General features: G+C 36.5%; 1 protein-coding gene across 1 annotated transcript in view; it reads right to left on the bottom strand.

The window, feature by feature from the left end:
• The window catches only part of CTNNA3 (catenin alpha 3), a 1,079,366-nt gene that overhangs the window by 956,300 nt on the left and 103,533 nt on the right, over positions 1–19,533 (bottom strand). The window contains exon 5 of the mRNA XM_039233287.1: positions 4,213–4,332. Coding sequence (XP_039089218.1) covers positions 4,213–4,332 — 120 coding nt within the window. The remainder of the gene's footprint in view (positions 1–4,212; positions 4,333–19,533) is intronic.

Below are 19,533 nucleotides of genomic sequence, written 5' to 3'. Positions count from 1 at the left end.
GCCACCCAGGCACCCCAAGCACTGACTCTTAAAAAGAAAGGGAAAGGAAAGGAAAGGAAAGGAAAGGAAAAAGGAAAGGAAAAAGGAAAGGAAAAAGGAAAGGAAAAAGGAAAGGAAAAAGGAAAGGAAAGGAAAGGAAAGGAAAGATCACACCGCACAAAGAGAAAGTACAATAACTCCAAAAAAGAAAAGTAAAAGATGGGAGTAAAGTACTCCAGGGATCTCTCTGGCCCAGGGAAATAAATCTCTCAAAAAGATGCTAAAATATAGAAAGGAACAGAAAATAAAATCTAATGAATGAGTCCAAGAAAACATTTATAATCAATTCATTGGTCATCCATAATTCATAATTAAGGTAATATCAACATTTTGTGCTTGTTTAAAGAAATGGATGGAAAATAAAATACATTAGGAGAAAGCCTAAATAGATAAGGCAAGGAGCAATCTGTCAATCTTCGGCATCCAGGAAGCCAAAGGGTTAATGCCCTTCTGAATTTTAAAAGTATAGTAAAACACATAATTTTTTTTTTAAAGCATCACTATCTTTTTTTTTTTTTATGTTTTTTATTTATTTCTAGGAGAGAGAGACAGCGCGAGCAGGGGAGGGTCAGAGAGAGAGGGAGTCACAGACTGAAACAGGCTCCAGGCTCTGAGCCGGCAGTCAGCACAGAGCCCGATGCGGGGCTCGAACCCACGAACCGCGAGATCATGACCTAAGCGAAAGTCGGACGCTTAACCGACTAAGCCACCCAGGCACCCCTAAAACACATAATTTTAATTGCCTGGATTCTGAGGCCAAAACTTTGGGCATGCTTCCTTGTTCAAAACAACAACAGTACCAACAAGTATTTATTGAGCATTTGCCATGGGTCAGATACTGTCGTGAGCAATGGAGAGAATACAGCACTGAAGGTGACAGACGAAGCTCTGTCCTTACAGAGCTTCTGTGCTGTCAGAAAGAGGAATGATAAATATGGTTAGACCAGGGAACAAAGCATGACTAATTCTCTGGTACGAAGAATCCTGCCTTATAAGGCAGAATCTTTCTTGCTGAATTGCAATTTTACAGAGAGACCTGAATCTTTTCAAGTAAGAGAAACTTGAATGGGTTTAATAGGTTTGGAGGCCTTTAAGGGGTAGGATTGGAGAGAAAAGGCAAATCCTCTCAAGTCAGAGAAGAGTTGATGTTCTGACTCTTTGAACCCTGCCCATCCTAATTCACAACAATTCATCTGTGACTTTGGTACAGAACTTGGTTAATACAACAAATTTCTAGAAAGCTCTGCCACATTTGGAAGCAAAATGGGAAGTAAACAAAATCTGTCTTTGCTATGCTTCTCCATCTCCTTCATTTGCTATGTTTTCTTGTATTCTTGTCCTTTTTTTCTCCTTTTTTTCTATCAATGTTTTCATTTATGATACTATTTTCTCAGGTCCCATTCTTTTTTTTTTTTTAATATTTCTATTTATTTCTAGGATAGAGAGAGCGTGAACAGGGGAGGGTCAGAGAGAGAGGGAGACACAGACTCTGAAACAGGCTCCAGGCTCTGAGCTGGCAGTCAGCACAGAGCCTGACGCAGGGCTCGAACCCACAAACCGCGAGATCATGACCTAAGCGAAAGTCGGACGCTTAACCGACTAAGCCACCCAGGCGCCCCTCTCAGGTCCCATTCTTTATATCCCTTCATAGAGCCAGGTGGGAGGCAGGGTGGGGCGAATTAAATGAAGAGTCCTAGGTACATAGTGTATGTAAAAACCAAATACAGTTTAATTTCCCTCACTTGATCCCTCTTATCATATCCTTATAAGTCCCTTTCCCTCTTTTTCCATTACTCTTTGGTTCCTGACTTTCTTTCTACTCTATCATTCTGTTTCTCCTTCCCTCCAATTCCCCTTCCATCTTTTCTGGGTAGAAAAAAAATGATCACTGACAGGGAGAGGTAGAATTGTGTAATAAAAAAGGATTGACAGTCTGATATGTATGCAGTTAAGTTTTGTCCCTTTGAGTTTAAAACACTGACTTATGTGAATAAATTTCACTAGAACCATGGTTACTAGACATAACACTGAGAAGACTGTGAAGATAAAGTTTTATGAATTTTCTTAGCTGTCTAAAGATATTCTTTCAAAAATCCTTTTCTGTTTTTGTATACACTGAACACTAGGCATGAGAGAATGAGAGGCAGAGAGAGAACTGGCTCTGTTTTGCCTCTCACCAGGTACCCACTCAAAGGTCTCTTTATCCCCTCAGTCTGGCATCCCTAAATTTTCCTCATATTGCATATCTAGACCTCTTCACTTTCCTACCTCAGCCTGGCTCCCTGCAGGGATACAGGGAATAAGACCTGGGAAACACCCAGGTTGGGAGTTCGGCTGATTTAGATTTGAAGCCCAGCTTTATGTCTTATTAGCCCAGTGACCTTAGGCAAGTTACTTAACTCTAAACAGTTTTCTCACCTTAAAATGGTGCTCATATAACCACTCCCATTATGTTGTTATCAACATTCATTACCTAGTCCATAAAGGTATTAATCATCATGTGTGGCACATAATTGTCATTTAATAAAGAGTAAATATGATTTATATATACATAAGTATATATATATTTACACCCCATGTCCCCATCTGTTCCTCATACACACACGCAATTCACTTATCTGTCCTCAAAACCATCCTGTGAGAGTTCTGCCCTCCTGCCCTTGAAGCATCAGCATTTTTCCAAGTTCACAATTAGCTAATGTAAGAATCTAATCAATGAAAATGTGCTAATAAGAAAGGATAAGAGAAGAGGACAGTGAGTACTGCCTGCCAACTCAAATATCCCTCAGTGGTAAAATATGGCTCTTGGAAAACAAAACTGTACTAAAAACTGCACAGGCCAGAGCAGTGACTTATGGTGTGAATTTTAAGTAGCATCATGTAGAAGAGTCCTGTAGTAGCTCTCTGTTACTGTGACTGCTTCTGTACATGTGCTAATATGTAAGTCCTCACTAATTTTAAAATAAGTAAATAAAACTTCAGTGGACATTGTGTCCTTCTTCATATAAATTAAAATATATGCAGAGATACTCCATTTACCCCAGAACATTCTACAAAACAGATATAACTTCACAGGAAAATAGGGCAATGGGAATGCTAAATGTCCATGTAATGTCAGTGATAGAGCAAAACCTAGAACACAATTCTCTTTTCAAGTCAATATTTGTAGATCATACCATGGTGACTCCATAAGGCGTAACTAAAAACAGAAGCCTAGTTTTGAAAACTCCATTCAAAAGATCCAAAATCTGTGAATTAGGCAATGGCAAGAGAGTCACACCTTTTGCCACACTAACAGGAAAGATTCTTAAGTAATGGACTCGGTGCCTGCCCATGCGAGTCAGCCACTTAGTCATTTTTCTAGACGCTATCCATCACTGAGCACATTCCTGAATTTCATGCAACCGAATTTAAACATCTATCTGGCTGTTCTGATGGGAATAAACATTCAATCAAAGTAAAAGCTTGACAACTCTGACACCTAGTGGCTGGGAATAAACTGGTGAAGATCAGTGTGAGAAAATTAGTTATCTAATTACTGTGGCAGTATCTTGCAAACACACAGAATTTAGTGACAACTAATACATTTTCTAAAATACTAACTCTACAAGTAATCGTCTAAAAATCTATTTTGGCTCTGTATTTATTTGGAGCTCTATAAAAAGAGGCTAAAAGACTTGCATTTGTAAAGTGTATTTCCTGTTCAAACTTACACAGCAAAATTTCACTGATCTTCAGAGATCAAACAAGAAAGCTAAAGGTTGATTCATACTTTGGCATATTCATGATCCTTTCCCTTAATTTTTTATGTACATCTACATCCTCCTCAAATATCCCCCTATCAAATATAAAAGACATCTGGCCAAGCCATCACAGAGGTTTCCTTTATGCCATTGAGGCATCCTGAATCAAAAGGTAGCTATATCTTCACAAACCAGCAAGATCTTTCTTTAAGAGAGGTATATGGACACATGTGGAAACTCCCAACTGCACATCTAAAAGCAAGGACCACAATGAATCTGTATGAATATGGCAGGTCAGCACAGCACAGCACAACCATTTCTGCCCTAAACATTAGAAGGTAAGTTTCCCAGATCCACTTAAAACTGACAGGCAGGATGGTAGGAAGCTCAAGTGTTCATCTCCTCCACCAAGGAAAGTTCTGACTCCTACCTGCTGACGTTTGAAGGCTAAATAATCCAGATTTTCCAGCTCCTTCCCAAGCTTCTGGTAGGTTTTCTGAAGGTCAGATTTATTGGAAACATTTTTAAGAGACTCAAATGTTCTTTGAAACTGAAATTGAAAACAAAAGTAAGTTATTAGGATAGCAGCACATTTTCCTCAAATGCCTAACTAGCTAAAACAGGGAAACAGTCAATACTGAGCCTCAGTTTCCTTCATTCATAATACAAAGATAACAAATGGTAATTCCCTTTCAAAAAAATTTATGAAAGACTGATTATAAAGGATTAGAAACTGTATCATTAAGTACAACCAACATTATTGCCTGAATGGGAAGCGTGTTTAGTCCTCATTCTAACAAAAGAACATACTGCATTTTTAAAAAAATGGGTGCCTGGGTGGCTCAGTCAGTTAAGTGACTGACTGTTGATACCAGCTCAGGTCTTAATCTCAGGGTCATGAGCTCAAGCCCACATTAGGCTCCGTGCTGGGCATGAAGGCTACTTGAAAAAAGCAAACAAACCTGTCCTAGCATACACCACTACTTCTAAAGAAAAAAAATGCAATGAATATATGATTTTAAATCATAATGAGGAAGTATTAAAAGGGCTCTCACATTCCAATCATGGAAACAAATTCATGTAAAGGTAGCCACTTGCCTCTACAGAAATATCTATGCAAAATAGGTACCCTGCAAACTTCAGCCAGGAAGATCTCTCAGATCTTATATTTTGAGAAGGAAAGAAAACATTTTGGCGATCAAAGCATATGTAGCATGTTCAGCAAACATTTATTCATTTCTGCTCTATAACGCAGATGAGTTATAAAATCAGTTCTGCTGAATCAGAATACTTCTGTTCATTTTTGAGTCAGATACCAGATAAACACAAAGGAGACAAATTGCAGTGGATCACAGAATATTGTTCTGCTGCTAATAATTAATTAAGCAAAGGGAGCTCACAAGAAATTCAATTCTTGATTTATTCTAGTAAATTAGAACATACTTTGGAAGATTAGTGATTTAAAATGTCAAGTAATGTCATTTCCAATGACATTTACATTTGCTCTCTCTTCATGTCATTCATTTCCCATATTCTCGCTGTGTGTCTTTTGATAGATTCCTAGAGATAGAGACTTCACCATCTTAAATACACCAGAATTCCACTGTGTATTTATTCCACTGTCTCATATGATGCTATGAGACAGGCTAATAAGATTTTATAGAGTATTATTAAGTTTCCAGAGAAATTATTCGACCCTTACTATTCAAACTCTATGGAGTAAGTCATATTATAGCAGCATTCTACTGAACTAAATCCTCAATTTCACGAAAGCAACATGTTTATCTCAATCCAAGGTGACAGAGGAAAAAGAAATGACTAATAACAGTGCTAAGCTGTCACAGCTCTACAGTAAATTAAATTCAACAAATAATCTTTTAGAACCTACTATGCACAAGGTACTATGAATAGAAAACACATTTCCTACCCTAAAGGAATTTACAGACTACCAAGGAAACTAGAACTGAAACTCAGAAATGGGAAAGGCACTGACATTTACTGAGGGCCCAAGCAGTACCAGGTACTTGATGCTTTCCAACTGAATCCTCACAGGAGATCCTATTTCTCTCCCCATTCTACAAGTGAGTAAACTGTTACTTATAAAGTATAAACTGGGTTTTTACTACAACATTTGTGCTCATTCTACTATACCATTAACTCCAACACAAGGCAATGTAGTAAAGAGAGAGGGGAAAAAGGGATAAAAGTAACATGTAAAACAGAAAAAAAAATATATTAATTAAGGGATCAGACTAGGTAGAAGATATGCAGAGTTCTGAATTGAGTTCCAAATGGCAAGAAGAGTTCTCAGAGCCTTAAATGGGAATAAATTCTACCCATCAGTTTAAACATAGCCAAAGTCTGCTCCTTTTCTCTCTTTTATAGCATAGTAAACATAAGACCTAATTTTAATGACCTTTATACTAACTCTTTCTCATGTTGCGTGATAATTCCTATACCTTGCCCGTTTCTTAGTCCCTTCTCACTATGTTCAAGTCAAAATACCAGATATAATATTCTAAAAAATTTAAGTAACTTTACCTACAATAAATATAAACTATTTTACCAATCATTCTGTTTAATTCTAAGCACTTTATTTTCCCTAAAAATTATTAGCTCTACTTCTTCAATATTTCTTATTCACATTTATTTCTGTGAACTTTATATAGCTCCAAATAGGAACTTTAGGGTAAACATATTTATAAGTCTTCAAAATAAAAAAACATGAAAACTAAGCAGTATGTTCATGGCCAAAGAAGAAAGGGAGAAAATCCAGCAATAACACATTACCACAAAATGTTTTCCTGAAAGATCAGAGTTTGTGTAAAGTGGAGATTTTTAAGTTTGACCTTTCATTATCAAGACTTACACTTTCCATTTATTGATACTAAATAGCTCAAAGCACTCAAACTATGATGATTCATTTATTTAAGTAGATTTTCCCCCATATAACAACAAATAATTGTCAAGGAGAAGTCATACAATATCTGTCATATACTTTAGGTTAGATACCTAGTAAGCACACTCCATCTCTCTCTGTCCATAGATATTTAAAGATGCTAAAGAGAAAAAGCAATAATTTTGCCTTGTAAATAAAGCTGATGTAAAAAGATTTTTAAAAAGACAATGATTAAAGTGAGGTTTACATTTTACTTAAAAAAAATAGATGTTGACCTTATTTGGGGCTTTTTCATTCCAAAAGGTCACTGTGCTTGATCACTGAAATAAGACCTCTTGAGATTTTCTCATTAGCTCAATGTGTTGCAATTTCATTATGTTGACTATGACTCAAAATAAATGATCTCTCAATTGAAGATAAGTTGGGAAAGGAAGTACAATTAATTGAAGAGATTTTAACATTCCTAGATTTTACTTGTTCAAACTTTTGAGTGGAAATTTAAAATAAGCAAAGAAGTCCCAAATAATTTGTTGAACATTAAATTTATCCTGTTAATATTTTTACCTTATTATAAACAAAATTCAAACATAAAAAGAAAAAACCCAATGAATAAATCTGACCCACAAACATGCCTAGTAATGTTTTACAATTGCCAAAAGTGAATATCAAGATGGTCTCTGAACTGAGAAACAAATGTAATTTCTGTCCTATTTTACAACCTTATCAAATATCACAAGGCAGACAAGACAAAAATGAGAAGATGCAAACATTATCTCTAAGCACCAAATCTGCCATTAAAGTAAGCACTCTAAACACTCCCACAGTGTTTTCTCATCAAATTCTTTTCTGTTCAGATTTTGGTTCAAGATGGCAATGTAGGAAGATCCTGAATTCACATCTTCCCACAGACACACTGAAGCTACAGCTATATATGGAACAATTTCCTCCAGAAAGAAAAAAAAAAAAAACACCTAAAAACTGGGAGAGCAACTGCTTCACATCAAGAAAATGAGAGGTAAACCACATCAAAGCAGGTAGAAAAAGCTAAGGCACAAACTCACCATAAACCCCATTCCCACCATGTCAACCAACATTTGGGAGGAAACTCAAAACCCACAGTTATTCCCTGAGTATTATAAGGTTTGTAGACCACATCAGGCATGCCAACATTTAAGACCAACACCTGAAAAAAAACTTAAAACAAGTGGCTTTGAAGATCAGTAAGGCTTATGCCCACAAGATTCACAGGGCTCTGGCAAACTGAGAAATGGCTCCTTAAAGAGCTGCATGTTGACTCATCCACCAGGAGCCCAGCACAGAAGCTGCCCTTTGCATCCCAACTTTATGTGAAAAAGCCTCATTTGCTAATTTTATTTTATTTTTTAAACTTAATTCCAATATAGTTAACATACAGTATTATATTAATTTCAGGAAGACAACATAGTGATTCAACAATTACTATTCTATAGTAATAGTATATTTGTATATAAATATATTATATTATATATATTATATAATATTTGTATATTGTATATAATCTATACAATAATATATTGTATAGTATCTATACATTACTCACTGCTCATCCGTGCTCATAAGTGTACTCTTAATCTGCCTCACCTATTTCACCCATTATCCCTTCTCCTCTGGTAACCATAAGCTTTTTCTCTATTGGTAAGAGTCTGTTTTGGGTTTGTCTTTTTTCCTTTGTTTGCTTTGGTTATTTTTTTTAAGTTTTTATTTGAATTCCAGTTAGGTAACATACAGTGTAATGTTAGTTTCAAGTGTACAATATAGTGATCCAACAATTCCATACAATTCCATACAACACCCAGTGCTCATCACAAGTGCACTCCTTAATCCCCATCATCTATTTAACCCATCACCTAACTCACCTCCCTTCTGGTAACCATCAGTTTGTTCTCTATAATTGTCTATGTCTTGGTTTGCCTCTCTTTTTTTCTTTCCCTCTACTCATTTGTTTTGCTTCTTAAATTACACATAAGAGTGAAATCATGAGATATTTGTCTGTCTCTCATTTGTTTCATTTTGTATAATACTGTATAGCTCCATTCATGTCATTGAAAATGACAAAATTTCATTCTTTTTGATGTCTGAGTAATATTCCACTATATATATGCACCTCTTGTTTACCATTCATCAGTCAGTGGGCATGTGGGTTATTTCCATAATTTGGCTATTGTAGATAATGCTGCTATAAACTTTGGGATGCACGTATCCCTTTGAATTAGTGTTTTTGTATTCTTTGGGTAAATATCTACCAGTGCAAATGCTAGATTATAGTACTATCTTTTTTTAACTTTTTGAGGAACATCATACTTTTTCTAGAGTGGCTGTACCAGTTTGCATTCGAACCAATAGTGCAGGAGCAGGAGGGTTTCCCTTTCCCCACAGTCTCATCAACACTGTTGATTCTTGTGTTCTTGAGTTTAGCCATTCTGACAGGTAGGAGAGGATATCTCACTATAGTTTTGATTAGTATTTCCCTGATCATGAGTGATTTTGAGCATCTTTTCATGTGTCTGTTGGTCATCTATCTTCTTTGGAAAAATGTCTACTCATGACTTCTGTCCATTTTTTAATTGGATCATTTATTTTTTGGGTGTTGAGTTTTAGAAGTTCTTTATATATTTTGGATACTAATCCTTTCTCAGAGATGTCATTTGTAAATATCTTCTCCTGTTCCATATGCTGCCTGTTAGTTGTGTTGATTTGTTTCCTTCACTATGCAGAAGTTTTTATTTTGGTGAAGTCCTAACAATTTATTTTTATTTTTGTTCTCCTTGCCTCAGGAGACATCTATAAAGAAGTTGCTATGGCCAATGTCAAAGAAGTTCCTGCCTGTATTCTCTTCTAGGATCTTTATGGTTTCAGGTCTCACAAATAGGTCTTTAATATATTTTGAGTTTATTTTTGTGTATGATGTAATAAAGTCATCTATTTACATTCTTTTGCATGTTGCTGTCTAGTTTTCCCAAAACCCATTTGTTGAAGAGACATTCATTTACCCATTGGATATTCTTTCCTACTTTGCCAAAGATTAATTGACCATACAGTTGTAGGTTCATTTCTGAGTTTTCTATTCTGTTCCATTGATCTATGTGTCTATTTTTGTGCCGTACCATCCTGTTTTGAGCACTATAGCTTTATAATATAACTTGCTAGACTTGTGACGCCTCCAGTTTGCTTTTCTTTTTCAAGGTTGCTTTGGCTATTCAGGGTTTTTTGTGGTTCCCTACAAATTTTAGGATTGCTTTATTCTAGCTCTGTGAAAAAAATGCAGCTGGTATTTTGATAAGGATTGCATTAAATGTGTAGATTGCTTTGGATAGTATAGGCATTTTAGCAATATTTGTTTTTCCAAACCATGAGCATGGATTGAAATATTTTCCACTTGTTTCTGTCAACTTCAATATCTTACATCAATGTTTTATAGTTTTCAGAGTATAGGTCTTTTCTTCGGTTAAGTTTATTCCCAGGTATCTTATAATCTTTGGCAATTGTAAAGAGATTACTTTCTTTTTAAAATATTTTTTATGTTTAATTATTTTTGAGAGAGGGAGGGGGAGAGAACGCACAAGTAGGAAAGAGGCAGAGAGAGACACAGAATAAGAAGCAGGCTCCAGTGTGGGACTCAAACTCACAAACCATGAGATCATGACCTGAACCAAAGTCAGATGCTTAACCACTGAGCCACCCAGGTGCTCCAAGAGGATTGCTTTCTTAATGTTCCTTTCTGTTTCTTTGTTATTAGTACAAAAAGGTACAACATATTTCTGTACTTTATTTTTATATCCTGGAACTTACTGAATTCATTTATTAGTTCATATCATCTGCAAATAGTGAAAGTTTTACTTCTTCTCTAACAATCTGGATGCCTTTTATTGCTTCCTCTTGTCTTAATGGTGTGACTAGGACTCCAGTATTATGTTAAATAACAGTGGTGAGAGTGGACATCCTTGTCTTCTTCCTGACTATAGAGGAAAAGCTCTTGATTTTCACTATTAAGTATGATGTTAGCTGTGGGTTTTTCATATAAGGTCTTTATTATATTGAACTATGTACCCTCTAATCCTACTTTGTTGAGGCTTCTTATCCTGAATGGATGTTGTATTTTGTCAAATGATTTTTCTGCATCTATTGAAATGATCATATGATTTTTATCACTTGTTTTATTGATGTTATGTACCACATGCATTAACATGCAAATTCTGAACAACACTTGTAGACCAGGAATAAATCCTACTTGATTGTGGTGAATCATTTTTTTAATGTATTGTTAGACTCAGTTTGCTAATATTTTGTTGAGGATTTTTGCATCTATGTTCAACAGTGATAGTAGTGTGTAGTTCTCATTTTCTATGTCTTAATTTGGTTTTAGTATCAGGGTAATGCTGGCTTCACAAAATGAATTACGAAGTTTTCCTTCCTCCTCTAATTTTTAGAATAGTTTGAGGAAAATAAGTATTAATACTTCTTTAAATGTTTGGTAGAATTCACCTGTGAAGTTCTCTGGCCCTGAACTTTTACTTGCTGAGAGTTCTTTGATTACCGATTCAATTTTATTGCTGGTAAGTAATTGGTCTGTTCAATTTTTTTCTAATTCTTTCTGTTTTACTTTTAAGAAGTTATAGGTTTCCAGGAATTTATCCATTTTTTCTAGATTGTCCAGTTAGTTAACATATAATTTTTCATAAGATTGTCTTACAATCTTTTGTATCTCTGTGATGTTGGTTGTTATCTTTCCCCTTTCATTTCAGATTTTATCTATTTGAGTCTCTCTCCCTCCCTCTCCCTCCCTCTCTTACTCTCTCTCTCTCTCTCTCTCTCTCTCTCTCTCTCTCNTCTGGCTAGAGGTTTATTGATTTTGTTGATGTTTTCAAATAACCTGCTCCTGGTTTCATTGATCTGTTCTATTGTTTTTTAGTTTCTGTATCATTTATTTCTGCTCTATTTTTTATTATTTCCTTTCTTCTACTGGTTTTAGGTTGTGTTTGTTGTTCTTTTTCTACTTCCTTTAGATGTAAGGTTAAGTTGTTTATCTGGGATTTTTCTTCCTTCTTGAGGTAGGCAAGAAAGTTTATTGCAATAAACTTCCCTTTTAGAAGTGTTTTTACTGTATCCCAAACATTTTGGGCCATTGTGTTTTCACATTTTTCTTCATGTATTTTTTTATTTCCTCTTTCATTTATTGATTGATCCATTCATTGGTTAGCAGAGTGTTATTTAGCCTTCATGTATTTGTGCTTTTTCCAAATTTTTTCTCGTGGTCCATTTCTAGATTCCTAGCATTGTAGTCAGAAAAGATGCATAGTATGACTTCAATCCTTGTGAGGCTTGTTTTGTGGCCTAATATGTGATCTGTTCTGAAGAATATTCCATGCGCACTTGAAAAGAATGTATATTCTACTGTTTTAGTATAGAATAGTCTGAACTTATCTGTTAAATCCATCTGGCCCAGTGTGTCATTCAAAGCTATTGATTGTTTCCTTGTTGATTTTCTGCTTAGGTGATCAGTCCATTGATGTAAATGGGGTGTTAAAGTTGCCTACTATTATTATTTTACTATTGATTATTTCCTTTATGGTTGTTACTATTTTATGTATTTGGGTGCTTTCATGTTGGGTGCATAAATATTTATAATTGTTATACCTTCTTGTTGGATTGCCATCTTTATGATTATAGTGTCCATTGTCTCTTATTACAGTCTTTGATTTAAAATCTATTTTTTCCTATTGAAGTATTGCAACCCTGGCCTTTTCACATCCATTTGAATGACACATGTTTCTACATCCCTTCACTTTCAATCTGCATGTGTCTTTAGGTCTTAAATGAGTCTCTTGTAGGCAGCGTAAAGGTCCATTTGTTTTTATCCATTCCATTACCTTGTGTCTTTTTGTTAGAACTAAGTTTAGTCCATTTACATTCAAAGTAATTATTGATAGGTATGCACTTTTTGCCATTTTTAAACTTGTTTTATGGTTGTTTATGTAGTTCTTCTCTGTTCCTTTTTTCTCTTGCTCTCTTCTCATTCTTTAGTGATATACTTGGGTTCCTTTCTCTTAATTCTTTGCATATCTATTATTGGTTTTTGATTTATGGTTACCATTAAGTTTGTATATAACATCTTCTGCATATAGCAGTCTATGGTCACTTAAGTTTGAAGCCATTCTATACTCTCCTCACCACAATTTAGGTATATGGTGTCATACTTTACTTTCTTTTATGAGCCCCTTATTTTTATAGTTATACTTATTTTTACTGCATTTATGCTTCCTACTTATCTTACTCTTACTTCTGGTCTTTCCTTTCCACTAAGGGAGTCCCCTTTAACATTTCTTGAAGGTCTAGTTTAGTGGTCATGTGCCTCTTTAGTTTTTGTTTGTCTGAGAAACTCTTTATCTCTCCTTCTATTCTGAATGACAGCCTTATAGGATAGAGTATTCTTGGGTGCAGATTTCTTTCTTTTAGAATTTTTAACAAATCATGCCATTCCCTTCTGGCCTGCAGTTTCTGCTGAAAAATCCACTGAAATATTACAGAGTTCCCCTTATATATAATTGTTTCCTTTTTCTCTTGCTGCTTCTGAAATTCTCTGCTTATTGCTATTTGTCATTTTAATTACTATGTGTCTTAGGGTAAATGTCCTTAGATTGATTTTGTTGGGGGATCATTGTGCCTCCTGATTCAGTATCTGTTCCTTTTGCCACATTTGGGGAGTTTTTTAGCTATCATTTCTTCAAATAAATTTTCTGCCCCTCTCTCTCTCTCTTCTCCTTCGGGGATCCCTATAATGCAAATGTTATTACACTTCATGATGTCACTGAGTTCCCCAAGTCATTCTCATTTCGGGTTTTTTTTTTCCTCTCACCTGCTTAGTTTCTTTTCCATTATCTGTCCTCCAGGTTGCTGATCAGTTTTTCTGCTTCCTCTGGTCTGCTATTTATTCCATCTACTGTATTTTTAATTTCACTCATTGAGTTCATCATCCTGATCAGTTATTTTTTATGTTTTTATGTCCCTTCTGTAAGGGTTTCACAGAAGGCTTCTGCTTATCTCTCAACTCCACTGAGTATATTTATGGTCATTATTTAAATTCTCGATCAGGCATATTATGTCCATTTCACTTAGGTCTCTTGCTATGATTTTGTCCTGTTATTTCATTTGGGATACCTGTTTTGGCCTTTATTCTGATGTTCCTTTTCCAGCTCCTTTAGGCTTAAGGTTAGATTGTGTATTTGAGACTTTTCTTGCTTTTTTTTTTTTTTTTTTTGAGTGTGTGTGCATGAGCAGGGGAAGGAGAAAGGGATGGAGAGAGAATCTTAAGTAGGCTCCATGCCCAGAGAGGGGCCCAAAATGAGACTCAATATAACGACCATGAGATCATAACCTGAGCTGAAATCAAGAGTTAAATGCTTAAATGGCTAAGCCAACCAATCATTTGAAACTTTTCCTGCTTCTTGAGAAAGGCCTGTATTGCTATACACTCCCCTCTGAGGACAACCTTTACTGCATCCAAAGTGTGTGAACTGTTATATTTTCACTTTTATTTACTTCCATTTTTAATTTCTTCTTTAATTTCCTGGTTAACTAATTCAATCTTTAGTAAGATGTTCTTTAACTTCTATGTATTGGAGGGCTTTCCAAATTATTTCTTGTGGTTGACTTCAAGTTTCATAGCTTTGTGGTCAGAAAATATATATGGTATAATCTCAGTCTTTTGGTACTGGCTTAGGCCTGGTTTGTGATCCAGTATGGGATCTATTCTGGAGAACATTCCATGTGCACTTGAAAAGAATGTGTATTCTGCTGCTTTTGGATGGAATACTCTAAATATAATTGTTAAGTCCATCTGGTCTGATGTGTCATTCAAGCCATTGTTTCTTTGTTGATTTTCTGCTTAAATGGTCTGTCCATTGTCGTAAGTGGGATGTTAAAGTCCCCTAATATTATTGTACCAATGATTTATTTTATGGTTGTTATCAATTGATTTATATATTTGGGTGCTTCCAAGTGGGGCTATATTTACAATTATTAGATCTTCTTGTTGGATAGACCCCTTTATTATGATATAGTGTTCTTCTTCATCTCTTATCACAATCAGTGGTTTAAAATCTAGTTTGCCTAACAGAGAAGGACAAATATCATATGTTTTCACGTATAGGAGGATTAGGAGGAACTTAACTGAGGAACGAGGGGGAGAAGAAGGGGGGAAATGGCGGGGGAAAGGGAGAGAGGCAAACTATGAGAGACTCTTGAATGCTGACAAGAACTGAGGACTGATGGATGTCGGGGGGAGGGGGGATGGGCATGGAGGAGGGCACTCGTGGAGATGAGCACTGGGTGTTATGTGAAAACTAATTTGACAATAAACTATTTGTAAAAAAAAAAAAAATCTAGTTTGCCTAAGTATGGCCACTCTAGCTTTCTTTTGATGTCCATTAGCATGATAATTGGTTCTCCATCCCCTTGCTTTCAATTTTGAGGTGTCTTTGGGTGTAAAATGAGTCTCTTCTGTGAAGCATATCAATGGTTCTTGTTTTTTATATCCACTTTGACACCCTATGTCTTTTGATTAGAGCATTTAGTCCCTTTACATTCAGAGAAATTGTGATAGATATTAATTTGGTGCCATTGTATTACCTGTAAAGACACTATTCCAATAGATTGTCTCTGTTGCTTTCTAGTCTTTGTTATTTTTGTCTCTCTTTCCCATTCATTATTAAATGATCCCCTTTAATAATTTTTGCAGAGTCTGTTTAATGGTCATGAACTACTTTAGTTTTTGCTTGTCTTGGAAACTCTTTTTTCTCTTTCTATTCTAAATGATAGTTTTGCTGGATAAAGAATTCTTGGCTGCATATTTTTCAAATTTAGCATGTTGAATATATCATGCCACTACCTTTGGCCTGTCAAATTTCCGTGAACAGGTCTGCTGCTAACTTTCTGTGTCTACCCTTGTAAGTTAAGGACGCTTTGTCCTCAGCTGCTTTCAGAATCTTTGTCTTTTGCAAGTTTCCCTAGGCAAACTTATCTTGTACACGATATGTCTTTGTATTGACCTGTTTTTATTGATATGTAGGGGAGCTCTTTGTGCCTTTTGTACTTGAATAGCTGTTACCTTCCCTAGATTAGGAAAGTTCTCAGCTAGAATTTATTCAAATAAACCTTCTGCCCCTTCTTCCTGCTCTTCCTCTTGGACTTGTATGATATAGATATTATTGCACTTTATGGAATCGCTGATTTCCCTAATTCTATATTCATGATCTAATAATTTTCTCACCTTTTCAGCTTCATTATTTTCCATAATTTTATCTTCTATATCACCTATTTGTTCCTCTGCTTCTTCAACTCTCATGATTACAACCAGTCAGTTTTGCATTTCACTTATTTCAGCCTGACTACTTTTTAGGTCTTTTATTTCTGCATCAAGGGTTTCTCTGGTGTCTTCTATTTTTTTTCAAGTCCAGCTAGTATTCTTATCACTGTTTTTCTAATTTTTTTTCACACATACTGCTCATATCTGTTTTGATCAGATCTCTGGCTCTGGTTTCTTCTTGATCTTTCCTTTGGGAAAAAAATCCTCCATTTTGTCATTTTTGTCTAGGTTTCTGTCTTATGTGTGTTATGAAAGCTTCTTATGTTTCTTGTTTCTGAGAGTAATGCTACATTAAGAAGCACTGTCTGGGGCCTGGTGCTTCAAGGAAGGGTTTCTGGTATATGCTGCGCACTCTGCTGCTGTGAATTGGCTGCTCTTTCCCACAGGCCATCCTCTGCAGAGTTCTTATTTCCTTCAGTGGGGAGTATTTAGAACTTTCACTAAGTATGCTTTGATTTGCTTGTTAGAATAAGACTGATTTAAAAAGAAAACAAGCCTGGAATGGAGAGGCAAAATGGTGGAGAAGTAGGGAGCTCCATACATTTCGCTCGCCCACATGTATCAAACAAAGAAGGTCTAAAGCCATAGGACACTAAACCACAGGAGTCTGGGAGAAAAAGAGACAGAGTGCACTAAGAAGACAGCCTCATAGGTGAGTGATTGCAAACTGGGGAAGATAAAAACGGGCCATGACCCAGAGGCACGGAGGGAGGGTGCCTCCACAGAGATGAGGGGAAGAGAAAGAGCAACTGAGATTACTCATAGAAATGTCCCTAGAGAAGAGAAAAGCCTCAGCCAGGGATGGAGAGAGATCCCATCATCCCATCTCTAACTGCAGGTCATTCAGAGAATGATCCTATCTCTAGCTGTGGCGCTGTCTTTGCGCTGGAGCCCCAGTCCCAGGTGGCACCAGGAGAAACTGCTCCGCTGCTCTCCCTGCTCAATCCCTGGCTGGAAAGCAGCCCGGCCTGCAAGATTACATTTTGGGCCGTTTCATTACAATGCTCAGACTAAGATCTGGAAACAAGGCGGGCTTGGGACATAGAACACAGCCCACCTGGGCTACGCCCATGGCACAAGGAGATCAGACCCAAAAGAATAATTTGCAATGCTTGGTTCGAGAAGGGACTGGGGCACCACCATTTTTTCTCCCCACAACCACCAAGGCGAGGCCTCAGGGAGCAGCTCCCAGGACCCACAATGGAGGCAAGATCTGCCTACTCCAAACCATGCCCATCCATGCTGGAGAGCTGCTTTTTCTTTTACTGGAGCCTGGGGCAAAAACAATATTTATGTGTTGCTGTGATTAACTCTAGATCAATTCTTGCTATTCACATATATTTCCCTTATCTCATTCTTATTCCACCCCTCCACTGGACTGGCACTCTGGTCATTGGTTTGCTTAAACAGTCACATTTAATCCATTCTCTAGATGCATATTCTATACCTCCATCGTTACATTCATTTCTTTCTCTCTCTGGAATAATCAGACTATATAGTTTCTTTGGATAACATTATCTTCATTTCTTTCTCCTCACCTCCTACCGTATTCTCCTCTTTCTCTCTCTGAATTAAGCCTCTTAGTCTCTCTGCCTGGTCAATGTCCAATTTCACTTTCTCCCTCCCCCCCCCCCATCATATCTCTCTTTGTATATGCTCTTCCATCAGCACTGCATACACCCTGCTCTTTACCTGTACCTGGGAATTCTGGTTTTATGCTTTTAGACTGTCCTTTGTCTTTTGGTATTTTTCTTTCTTTCTTTTTTTTCTTTTTCCCTTTTGCTTTGCTTGTTTGTTGGATTTGTCTGTGTGTTTTTGTGCTTTTGTTCGCTGTGTGTTTTTCTGTCTGTTTTCCTTTTCAGGGCTACATCAAGAAACAAGCCAAAGTACACATGGTGGAGAGTCCCAAATATCACAAGTAGGGAAATAAAATAACCTAAGTCTCAACAAGAGAGACCAAGAGACACCATTCAAAGAACCCTTCCTGAATGGACAAGCCCTAGACAGTCAATGAGGCTTCTTTAATACAGCAGTACTTACAGATACATAACAAGTGTTTAAAACTGACAGGATCCAGAAAGCTAGCCAAAATGATGAAACAGAACTTTCCTCTAAAGAAATTCCACAATGAAGTGACAGCTAAAGAATCGCTCAAAACAGATATAAGCAACATAACTGAACAAGAATTAGAAAAATAGTCATAAAATTATTCACTGGGCTTGAAAAAGGCATGGAAGACATCAGAGAAGCTATTGCTACAAAGACTATGGACATTAAAAATCATTGTGATGAATTAAAAAATGCTATAAATGAGATGCATAATGAAATGCTTCTTCAAGGCACAGATTGAAAAGGCAGAGAGGAGAATAGGTGAATTAGAAGACACAATTATAGAAAAAGAAGAAGCTGAGAAAGAGAGAGATAAACTAATCCAGGAGCACATAAGGAGAATTCAAGAACTGAGTGATACAATCAAAAGTAACAATATCCATATCATAGGAATTCCAGAATAGAAAGAGAGAAAGGCATTGAAGGGGTATTTGAACCAATATAGCTGAGAACTTCCCCAATGTGGGGAAGGAAACAGACATTTAAATCCAAGAGGCACAGAGAACTCCCCTCAAACGCAACTTGAATCGATCTTCTGCACGACATATCATGGTGAAACTGGCAAAATATAAGAACAAAGAGAGAATTCTAAAAGCAGTTAGGGATAAAAGGGTCCTAACAAACAAAGTAGCTGCAGACCTATCTACTGAAACTTGGCAGGCCAGAAAGGAATGGCAGGAAATCTTCAATGTGATGAACAGGAAAAATATGCTGCCAAGAATCCTTTAACCAGAAGTCTGTCATTCAGAATAGAAGGAGAGATAAATGATTTCCCAAACAAACAAAAAAATGAAGGAATTCACCACCACTAAACCAACCCTACAAGAAATCCTAAGGGGGATTCTATGAGGGAAATGTTGCAAGGAATACAAAGTACCAGAGACACCACTACAAGCATGAATCCACAGAGAACACAATGACTATAAACCCATATTTTTCTTTTTAAAAAAATTTTTAATGTTTTATTTATTTCTGAGAGAAAGAGAGAGAGACAGGGTGAGCAGGGGAGGGTCAGAGAGAGATGGAGATAAAGAATCTGAAACAGGCTCCAGACTCTGAGCTAGCTGTCAGACAGAGCCTGACGCGAGGCTTGAACCCATGAACCGTGAGATCATGATCTGAGCCTAAGTCGGATGCTTAACTGACTGAGCCACTCAGGAGCCCCTAAACCCATATTTTTCAATAATGACACTGAATATAAATGGACTAAATACTCCAATCAAAAGACATAGGGTAGCAGAATGGATAAAAAACAAAATCCATCTATTTGCTGTCTACAAGAGACTCAATTTAGACCTGAGGACACCTTCAGATTGAAAGTAAGGAGATGGAGAAATATCTAT

This window comes from Hyaena hyaena, unplaced genomic scaffold, assembly GCF_003009895.1.
Source record: "Hyaena hyaena isolate Hyena2069 unplaced genomic scaffold, ASM300989v1 scaffold_73, whole genome shotgun sequence".
Lineage (NCBI taxonomy): Eukaryota > Metazoa > Chordata > Mammalia > Carnivora > Hyaenidae > Hyaena > Hyaena hyaena.
The sequence above is the reverse complement of the archived record's forward strand: the minus strand, read 5'-3'. Positions and strand labels throughout refer to the sequence as shown.